The sequence below is a fragment of the Melitaea cinxia genome, chromosome 4, assembly GCF_905220565.1.
Source record: "Melitaea cinxia chromosome 4, ilMelCinx1.1, whole genome shotgun sequence".
Classification (NCBI taxonomy): Eukaryota; Metazoa; Arthropoda; class Insecta; order Lepidoptera; family Nymphalidae; genus Melitaea; species Melitaea cinxia.
This window is the reverse complement of record NC_059397.1, coordinates 8,840,947-8,852,434: the sequence shown is the minus strand read 5'-3', so window position 1 is coordinate 8,852,434 and position 11,488 is coordinate 8,840,947. Positions and strand designations below refer to the sequence as shown.

At 33.9% G+C, this 11,488-nt stretch overlaps 1 protein-coding gene across 1 annotated transcript in view; it reads right to left on the bottom strand.

Annotated features, from left to right (window-relative positions):
* Window positions 1-896: 896 nt before the first annotated feature.
* LOC123669863 (homeobox protein CHOX-CAD) overlaps window positions 897-11,488 on the bottom strand; it is a 28,478-nt gene continuing 17,886 nt past the window's right edge. Inside the window, exons 2-3 of the mRNA XM_045603389.1 lie at window positions 1,996-2,141; window positions 897-1,145 (exon numbers count right to left, since the gene is read on the bottom strand). Coding sequence (XP_045459345.1) covers window positions 897-1,145; window positions 1,996-2,141 — 395 coding nt within the window. The remainder of the gene's footprint in view (window positions 1,146-1,995; window positions 2,142-11,488) is intronic.

Here is an 11,488-nt window from a genome sequence, read left to right as displayed (position 1 = left end):
TAACTATAATGCTTGAAGTGTGTTTATAAAACTTAACAACCGCTATATAAATACTACATAATAACTAAAAAAATAAATAATATTTGCCCAATAGCCCTCACTAGTATTTACTACTTTGCCAGGGGTCTGAAACATACAATAAACTTACACGACCACCAGACCACGACAAACATCGGTGTAAGAGATCGCAAACACCACGGCCGACTGTCGTCAACACGACAAAATAATAATACTATGTACAAAAGTTAAATCACTATCCAATTTGCTGACTTTTTTATGTCGGCAAACAAGCGTACGGCTCACCTGATGTTAAGCGATTACCATAGCTTATAGACACCTGCAACAACAAAAGCATCGCAAGCGCGTTGCCGACCCTACCCCAATCCACCTTACTCACCATCAGGAACACAATACTGTTTGAAAACAGTATTATTTAGCTGTGATCGTCTGTAAGGTCGAGATACTACCCCAGACGGTCTGCTCCATATTTTGAGCAGGAAATTTCCTGCTGTGCCCTATCTCAGTTAAAACTATGTGTGCAAATAAAATACTATACTTAATATAGTAGGCATAATTTATACAACAACAATTTCTAAGTCAATTATTTCAAACATAATAGACATTACATGACTAAATCCGATTATAAAAAAAGTATACTGGTCTTCGCCACACAGAACTTACTAAACTTGAAATTTATAATACGAGTGAGTAAGTACTAACTTTATTTTAATATTATTTTAATATGTAGTAAGTTTATGTATATCACAAGTCCAATATACGAGTGGCTAAACTGAATGCAAAGCACACACGTTAATCTCGTGAAAAATATTATTTTTAAACACTACATTTGGTCACTAAACATAATGATCACTGTAGGCACAGAAGTCTTGTTGCGGTCACAGTAGATGAACAGGCGCAACTCCCGGCATTAAAGGCTCCGGCACTCCTTGGAGCACCCCTTGGTGGTAGTGATGATGGTGATGCATCATGCCATTCATCATCTGATGATGCTGTAGCATCGTTGCGTGATGTATCTGTGCATGCTGCAGTGACGCGTGATCCCCCTTCTCTTTCATAACGACTTCTTCGCGTTTTTTTACCTGCTTGCGCTCCTTCGCGCGCCGATTTTGGAACCAAATTTTTACCTGGAAATAAGTAATGCCTTATATATCACAATTTTTAAACTTCTTTTGACTTCTTTATATATATGACGCCTATGATCATAAAGATGTAAAAAAAAATTAAGGTTATATTTGAAATTTGTAGGACCAATATTTATGAACTCTGTTGTTTAAAACATTTTTTCTTTAATAACAATCAGTGTTAACCAAGTAATTTTCTATGTACTCTAAAATTCTATAATTATACTAATCGATCTATTATTAAATTATATTAATCGATTATATTAACCGATCGTTACTCATAGTAGGGAATATATCCGCCAACCCGCATTGGAACAGCGTGGTGGATTAAGCTCCCATCATTCTCCTACATGGGGAAAGAGGCCTATGCCCAGCAGTGGGATATTAAAGGCTGAAGCGTATATTATCTCTCTCTTGCTCCGTTCGCCTCGCCCGATCACACTTTACGTAATGCCTATAACACAAGCAATAAGTTACTTAGCTTAGGGATAGTCGATCGTGTGTGATGTTATAAGATATTTAGGTATTTATTTATTAAATCAACTGAGGCACAGTTGGAAATATCCTGCTCAAAATCTAGAGCAGGACTAGGGAAATTCCACGACCTTAAAGAAGATCACAGCTAAATAATACCCCTTTCAAGCAGTGTTGTGCTCTTGTGGTGAGTAAAGTAAACAAAGCTCCTGGAGGGATTGGGTGTACTCGGTTAGTATTTTGGGGGGTCAGCAATTCGCTTGCAATGCTACTGGTGTTTTAGGTGTCTATAAGTTACGGTAATTGTTTACCATCAGGTGAGCTGTACGCTTGTTTGTCGACCTATATGTATGTTAAAAAAATGTAATTAAAAACTCACTTGACGTTCAGAAAGACCCAAGTTGACAGCTAATTCTGCCTTTCTTCGAATCGTAATATATTTGCTGTAATGAAATTCTTTTTCAAGCTCTAGCCTTTGCGTATCGCTGTAGACCACCCGGTATTTGTCTTTAGTGCGGGTTTTACCTGCAACAATATACATATTTCAATAAGTATAGAATTATCACTTTTTTACTTCATAAAACGTTTATTTTAAAATAAAATAGTTATTTGTATATTCTAGTGTTCATTTCAATTTTACAACATGTAAACAATTTGGAAACGTTTATGAAATAATTTAATTTTTCGACGATTGTTTATTAATACGAGTAGACATACATACGTGTAATACTCGTACCTTATGACAATTTATATGTCATGCATGTGCTCTGCGTTACTTATAATAAAAAACAGTAACATATGATTTTGTTCTAGTTAGTTTATTAAATCTAAAAAAAGCCTCATGACTTTTAAAGTCAGAAAATTAAATAAAGGCGTATATCGCTAGATATTTTTGGCTATCCAACAAGTACCGAAAAATAACTTCCTTAAAACTTATCAGGTCTATCGTTTTTCTCTCGTTTTTCTCTTATCGTTGATTTCAAAAAAGGAGGAGGGTACTCAATTACGGTCGAATTGAATTTTTCTTTATGAATAGCACAACGCCCAGACCACGACAAACATCTATATTCGCATCATTCGTATCAGCCTATCACAGTCCATTGCTGGACATAGGCCTCCACAAGTTCACGCCAAAAATGGCGCGAACTCATGTGATTTGCCCATAGTCACCACGCTGGGCAGGCGGGTTGGTGACAGCAGGGCTGGCTTTGTCGCACCGAAGACGCTTCTGCTCGTCTTCGGCTTGTGTATTTCAAAGCCAACAATTGGATAGTTATCTCGCCATCGGTCGGCTTTATAAGTTCCAAGGTGGTAGTGGAACCGTGTTATCACTTAGTCGCCTCTTACGACAACCACAGGAAGAGAGGGGGTGGCTATATTATTTAATGCCTTAACCACACAGCATAACATCTATATGACCGATACAAATATCTGTCGTGAGCGGGAATCGAACCCGCGACCACCAGCGCAACAGCCAGTGCTATGACCGCTGCGCAAACGGGTCGTCAAATTCTTTTTTTTTTTTTTTGTTGGAAAGGAGATATCCCAAGAGTGGTACCATGATAAGAAAACCAGGGTCTAATGATGGAATCCCAGACAAATCGAGGGGAACGCTCTAAAATTGTAGTGACGACTAGTGCGTTTGTTTTTCAATTTTTTTTTTTCGTCTACTTATGTTGTATTACGTACTTTTCGATGTAATTGAAGTCGGTTTTTTTTCGTTTGCTAGCAAACACAATTATTTATTAATGTCCATGAAGCTAGAATTAAACTCAAAAGGTGTAACTGTTTACATAGGCGCGTAAAATGTCCTCTCCGGGGCTCGATAACGTTAATCCAGAACGCTCGGTATAGAGGAGCCGCGCATGTCGGCTTAGCTTCGTCAAGGGACCACACGGCGAGATTAACTTCCCTACACTTATATTCATAGTAATCTATTTTTATGAATGTTTGTCTAAATGTACTGTAGAATGTTTAACAACTTTTTAAAATAAAAAATACACATTGTATTTCACTTCATACATACTTACACACATACTTTTATATAGTGATTGATATGCGTTGAGGTTTTAGACTACAAATACAAAACTAATTTTTTTTTGTGCAAAATATATTGAAATTTTCAGTATTATCTTTGAATATATGTGTGTATAATATGATTAAATTATGGAAAATGAAGCATTGTTGTACTTTTCAGGCAGACATTAAGGTCCATAGGTGGTTGGCTTTTTTTTGCTTTAATAGTAGTCACGCGTTAACGAAAATAAATACGCGTTATATTTCTTCCTACTTGTGATATATTGTGATTTTTTTTCCTTTTCGAGACACACGCGATAAATGGAATTAATTTGTCACGGACATTGATATTGTTGTAAAATGATTAACTATTTAATAGTCCTGATGTACACGGTTCTGCTATTGCAATCATGTCACAGTGTTAGATCATTAGTCGTTCTAAAGCTTAAACGGTCTATACCTAATCAATTGTATCCTAATAATTTACCAATAGAGTACTTTATATTCGTATAAAAAACTATCTTTAAACAAGTATTAAGAGGAAAGGGCACCGGCTCTTTCTCCATACAAACGAAGTCGACTGTTTTCTCCCTGGATAATGACACTAGATCAAATATTTTTGTGACATAGAACCTTTTGCTGCCATGACCATGCCCCTATGTTTTGATTTTTTTCATATTCTTATTATCATAGGAAGTAGGAGACTTCAAAAACTCGAAATATTGCATAATTTTTGGTACATTTTCAGACACTAATTAAAAAAAAATATATGCATATTTCCGAAAAAATGAGAACATAGCTGAAGGCTTCTTTTTTTGTAGAAAAAAAAATTAAAAAAAAAAATTGCTATGTTTATTCTAAAGAACGTACTTTAGTCTTAATTTATATATTGCGTGGTAGCTCATTCGAGCCTCCTAAATATGTTTTGTGAAGGTAAGCACTTACAATAATACTGTTTTTTATTTTATTTCATTAAACAATATAAATAAACAGTCGTCATAGTCTGGATTTTTGCAAATAATGATGCGTACTGCAGTCGCAGAAATTATTTTATTCTACCATCAATAGTTTTCGCAGCGTACACGATATAAAGAATATTTTATGTATTTTTTTACTCTTTGAGGTAGTTGGAGGTTTAGGGGAACCCTAATTTTTTTTTGGAAATATAATATATATATATACATATATATTCAAGATTAGATTAAAATAAACAACTTGGTTTTGAACGCCAAAAAAACCAAGTGCGTTGTGTTTTCGTTACCTAATGTTAAGCATCCAAATTATAATTTTATAATAAATAACGAGAGGCTTATTTTCAATGATACTACAATTTTCTTAGGGATACATTTGGACTCAAAACTTCAGTGGGATTCCCATTTGTCATCCTTGTATTGTAGACTCAGCTCCGCAGCATTCGCAGTTAGAAAAGTACGACAACTGAGCGACGTTGCAACTGCACGCTTAAAATATTTTAGCTATTTCCATAGTGTTATGTCTTAAGGAGTTAAGGCCTGTTACTGTGGGGTAATGCTGCAAATATTGAGACTATATTTATCTTGCAAAAAAGGGTTATTCGCGGCATTTACGATCTTAGAGCTCGAGTCTCCCTACGGGATGTTTTCCAAAAGGTAGACATATTAACAATTGCGTCGCAGTATATTTATAACAATATTATGTATATTCACCAAAATATTCATTGTTTTGAAATAAATAATAATAATCGCATTGTAAACACGAAAAGGAATAACAAAATCGTAACTACAAGTTTCCGACTGCGCAAAGTAAACGTTTCCTTTCTGGGTCATGGTATTCGCATGTAACTATAATAAAATCCCACAAACGATTTTGGAATTGCATCAACATAAATTAAGTTTTTATTAAAAAAAAATAATAGATAAAGCTTATTACTCGGTGCAGGATTACATAGGTGATAAAGAAGTGTGGACTTAGTGACGCTGTATTTTATGCAATATTTTTCTAATTTTGTACTAAAACAACAAAATGTTTCTTCTTTATAATATTAATATAGATATAAATAACTACTTGACCCGACAGACGTTTCGAAGACTGCCTTGCAAACTGTCTAACGCGTAAGTTGAAGTATTCGTTACGTTTTCGAAAAAAATACCTGTTTTCAGCGCATTTTTATTAAATTATAATTCCGTAAGTACGATCTAGAAAGGCTCACTAAATTTGTCCTTATGGTTGTCTAGTCATTATACAATAACTAGCAATACCCATAGAGCACATAGCGATATGTAACAGCTTAGAACAGCATAGTCTACCGTCGAACTACATCAATATCATAAAAAAAAAACATTTATTTGTAAAAAGTTCCAAATTGAGAGGGGAGTAAGACAGGGTCTCTTACAACAAAATTATTCTCGGCTGTTCTGGAAAGTATTTTTCGCAGATTAGATTGGAAAGGTGTTAGGTATTAGGTGGAAAACTAAAACACCTAAGAGTCGCAGACGGTATAGTCTTATTTGAAGAAAACCCGATGCATTTAAGCAAAATGATAGAAACTCTCAACAAAGAAAGTAAGAAAGTAGGCCTATGCATGAACAAACACAAAACAAAACTGCTCACAAACTCCGTTGAACTCAAAAAACCGTTGGCAGATTTTACGATAGGGATGATTTCAGCGGACCTAACATCCCACATGTCGACAATCTCGTGCGCTAGATCCATATATTTACGTTTTTTTCTCAGTTATTATTATTATTATAGCCATACCCGTGCGAATAATTCGCACTAAATAAGTAAAAAATTACCGAGCGTCAATCATGTTGAAGTTGTTTCAAAATAAAGCCGTCACATATATAATTTTATTAATTAATTAATTTACAAAAACAAAAGCAATAATAATTTTTTACGTGTAGATCGTACGTGTAGAGCAAGCAATTATCTATAAAATGATATATAATTTATGGGAAGAAATTGTAAGGGTTTCTTCTAAAAAGGGAGGCAAACATCTTAACCTTATTTATTATATTAATTTTTCACTTATTTTATAGTTTATAGAAATTATATTATTTAATTTTTGTACAATTGCATCACAATGTTAAGTAAGTTTATGCCGTTATATTATTTTGTACTTGAAACATCTTACAATTAATTAAAAAATGACTCCAAGTCGGACAACGGTAAACGGATACCGTAACCTGTGGACTCCTGCAACACCAGGAGCGTTGCAAGTGGTCCTCTGGATCTTTAATAAAGTATCGACCTGTTAGCTGTGGTCTTCTTTAGAGTTGAGCTTCTTCCCTAACTTAGCTGCTTTAGATTTGGAGCAAGATATTTCTTCTTGTGCCCTACCTCATTGTAACAAAAGTGTACTTGGATTCTCCTTGATTAAAGTCCGCAATACAAGTACAAGCTTAGTAATTTTTAATGCCTAAAACTCGGAAATGATGTCATCTTTGGTTTCGATAAATGAACAAATATAATTTCGTTGTCATTGTAATCCATTTGTAAGCCTTCTTAGCGACTATTGTATATACTTGTGTAATAAACAAGAAAATACGTAGAATATTTTCAGCATTCCGTCGAATATGGTAATTTTTATTTACATTTTTTATCTTTACCTTAGATTTCTCAACAGTAAAATTACCAAGATACGTAGATCTGTTGACACGACACTAAGACAGAGCTGAGGTGTCTGCTTGTATACTCAGAGTGTGTAAATATTCCTTATCTTGGTATTAGGGACTTCATAAATTATGTTTGTCACATACTAAAATGAAACTCGTATTTTGTATTAATGTTACGCAATTCTTTTCTTCAATTTTCTCGAATATATTTGTTGTATATATTACCTATGTTATTATTATATCACGGTTTATCTGTTTACTTAGAAAGTACAAACAAGCTTTCTATCTTTTACAAGACTATAAACATAAGTTTCAGATAAAAAAATTATGTGGTGTCATGGGACACCAGGTAGGAACGAAGTTCCTTCAGATAGTATAGAAGCAACACAATTTGAAAAAAAAATGTTGAATATAGTGTAATATAGTGTAGTAGAAAAAAAAATTTGAAATGTATATATATATATATATATATATATATATATATATATATATATATATATATATATACATATTCTAGTTCTTGCTTTTTTAATTTTGTTGATTGGTTTTTAATTAAGTACATAAAAGTATTTAGGAAATTTAGTATTTTAGAGAATAACAAATACCGTAAAATAAAATAAATTAAAGAAAGTAATAATAATTCAAACTATTAAGTGAAATAAAAAAACGTGTCTTTATTTATTTTTGTCGACAGTATAAAATTACATAAATAATTTAAAAAAGTTTACTAGTAATATTTTAGTTTTACAAACGTCATATTATACAGTCGTTTGACTGATATTACGTCACTTCCGTTATATATTTTTCTTAGGGATTTAGTATCACATTTTTTTCAGTTCGGTCGCTCAGCCAAATGTCAAGCCTGCCGTAAGGAACTTCGTTCCAATAGTGTTTTATAATTATATGGGTTAAAGATTTATTATTTAAGGGCATGCTAAGTTTAAATTAAATTTTATTGCCCTATCAAACTTTATAGGTACTAAGAATTAATTATTAATTAGCTGTAACATAGAATAGTACATACAGAATGTTCGAATGTTCTTCAAATGGGTGTGGGTGTAAACAGATCATGTTTCACGTGAAAAAAAAACCTAGTCCAACTTTAAATTTGACTAAAATAGACGAGCTACTTTGATAGACTCGTTTCTCATAATACCTTTCGTGAGCGCGTAAGAACGGCTACAAATTCCAAATCAAAAACATTCTACGGGAAAAATAATTCGTTTACATACGCGGTTCTTAGTTGCATGCGGCAGTTTTTAGGACTAAGAAAAATAGCATCGGTCGGTTATGCGGAAGTACGTTGCCAGAGTAGCTCGTATATAAAGAATTTACTTCTTAATTTAAAAAAGGACTTAGAATTTTTTTTCACGTGAAACGTGATCTATAACACTTACAGAATCCCCATTTATAGGTACGCAGTTAGGAGTCGAAAATCCTTCACCTATATTAAAATAACTTACAAAAATCCTATTTTAATTTGTTACCTACCGATACATAAATATCTGCGTATGTGTATACAAAGAGGAGAAACGCTTTATTATATTTTTAACCTTTATTAATGTATCTATTAAGAGTGGAAAAAAACATTGTGACAAATACATAAGAAACAGTCTCATAAAACACGATATAGGAAGCTAGTTTTTTCTTAATAAAAGTAGTATGCTCGTATGTATATAAATTATATAATTCTTTGCATTTTATAATCTTTGAGTTTATATTTAGTAAAAGCAATTAAATAAAACGTGCTGTGTGGCTACGGCACTAAAGAATTTAGCCACCCCCTCTCTTCCCGTGGGTGTCGTAAGAGGCGACTAAGGGATAACAAGGTTCCACAACCACATTGGAACTTAAGAAGCCGACCGATGGCGGGATAACCATCCAACTGCTGGCTTTGAAATACACAGGCCGAAGACGGGCAGCAGCGTCTTCGGTGCGACAAAGCCAGTACTGCGGTCACCAACCCGCCTGCCCAGCGTGGTGACTATGGGCAAAACACATGAGTTCACGTTATTTTTGGCGTAAACTTGTGGAGGCCTATGTCCAGCAGTGGACTGTATAGGCTGTAATGATGAAAAGCAATTAATTATCATAACGTAAAAATAAGTAAAATATTACATATCATAAAGTTTTATAGCAAAGAATATATTTTGTAAATATCTCATAATAAACAGTTTTGATTACAGATATAAATATAGAAGAAGTTATTTTATGAACACTATATACCTATCTACTTAGTTTTATCGAGTTACTTTCTCAAAGGATATACGCATCAACGGTATCAAAGAAGGTCAAAAGTCAACATCTTGACATGTTTTCGTGTGCGAGTTCGAAAACCCATATCAATATTGTTCATATAGATGTAAGGAGATAAACTCTTTAGAGTTCTCAAATGACAGAAAATTATAACTTAAATAAATTTCCTGTTAGGGGATCAAACAAAGACGAACTAGTAAAGTAAAGAAATATGCTCTATCTATAGGCGATGCAGTGTTTGATAGAAGTCGTTAATTTTCATGGTAAACAGTGGCCGGCCGGGCACCTTGTACAGTCTGCCCTCACACATTGCGGTGTGCTTTTGTAATCTTAACAGATAACACTTATAATATTTATATTGTTTTGTTGTTACATGCAGGTCTAGAAACTGTTTTCTCTATTTGGGAGTTAAAGAATAATAATTTTTACATGAATTCGTTTTTTACCTATATCTATTGTTTTTTGCAATGAGTTTTAGAATTTACAGACAAGCTTATGTGATTCTACGATCATTAAACTTTCAATATACAGCATTGACAACAAATTACTAAAAGATTGTTCGCGGCAGTGCCGCATTAGATACAGTCAGTGTCTTACCTATCAATAATATCGTCTTAGTTGATAATCATGAAACCAAATGGCAAAAGTTAAAAACTGTTATCTTGGTGGATTAAAAAAAATGAGTGTTTGTGATGAGCAAACAGCGCGGGCGGGCGCGGTGTTCGAGGGCGAATAGCACTTTTAGTCAGCTGCTATCATAGACAAATACACTGTCAGATAAACCAGCTCGGGACGGGGTGCACGTAGCCGCCATTATACAGGGCTCAGTTTGATCTAAGTGGATACCTACGTAAATCTAAGAAAGGTATATGACAGTTATTTTATTTTGGCTATGTATTATAATTCAATAGATAGATCGTCATTGTAATTTTGAATAACAACTTACTAAGGATATAAAAATTTAGTGATCAGTTATATACACATATATCTTTAATCTTAAATTAATTAACAAGAAATAAAATGTTATAGTCAAAAAGCAAAAACGGATACCTAGGTACAGGTTAATTTTCAAAAATATTCATAAAAATAACTAATTTATCAACTAAATACAATCTTAAATAATATTGTACACAGGCAAACAAAAAATAGCGAATTTAAGAAACGTAAACATTGATGTAACAACAATGAAGTTTAATATTGATAAATAATGAACATCGCTGATATCATACGGCGGGATTACGCGTTTACTTGTCGAACAAGGTGTTGAACACGATTTTTAAAAGGGAAACAATTGTTAATCGACAAGTTATCGGTTGCGCTTAACACTTTGTCGGTCTGCCGAAATCCACGCTTACATCAATGCATGATAATCGCGACTAGCTCGCGATAGCGGCGCCTTTGAACGCGTTGATTTAACAGCACATATCGCCCGGTTACTTCTTATAAGCATATGTAATGCGTTTTTGATGGACGAGGGCGCGGTCGCTATCGACTATCACGGCGATAAGCTCCATATAGACGACTATTATGATACCTACCTTTTAAAGTGACGCTTATCCTATTTTGACAGAATCAGTTGAGATCTGATTTCAGATTTTGCTAAAATTATCTAAACAATCCGATATCGCGTATGTAACAATCGCAGTCAATTTACTCAATAAAATCTCGAGGGAGGTACCCTTTTCGTAGGGAGTAATGGAAGGGCGGGTCATAAAGCGGCAGATCGCTAACTTTATGTACTGCTTTACGTCTATTTAGGGTTTGAATCTGACCCGACGGCGCCGGAGCGATTGTTACCGCCTACATAGACGGAGAATTATTAGCTAAGTAAATATCAATGAACACACATGATAAGATTCTAAATCTTAATCAGCGAAACTTACCTAAAACCAATCGTGCATGTTATTCTCACCATGTGATGTCATTCATAGTAAAACAATGAACGTATTCTGTTACAACAATAACAGCAAGCGTTTAGTACAATTAATCAATCATCGTTCTACTCCA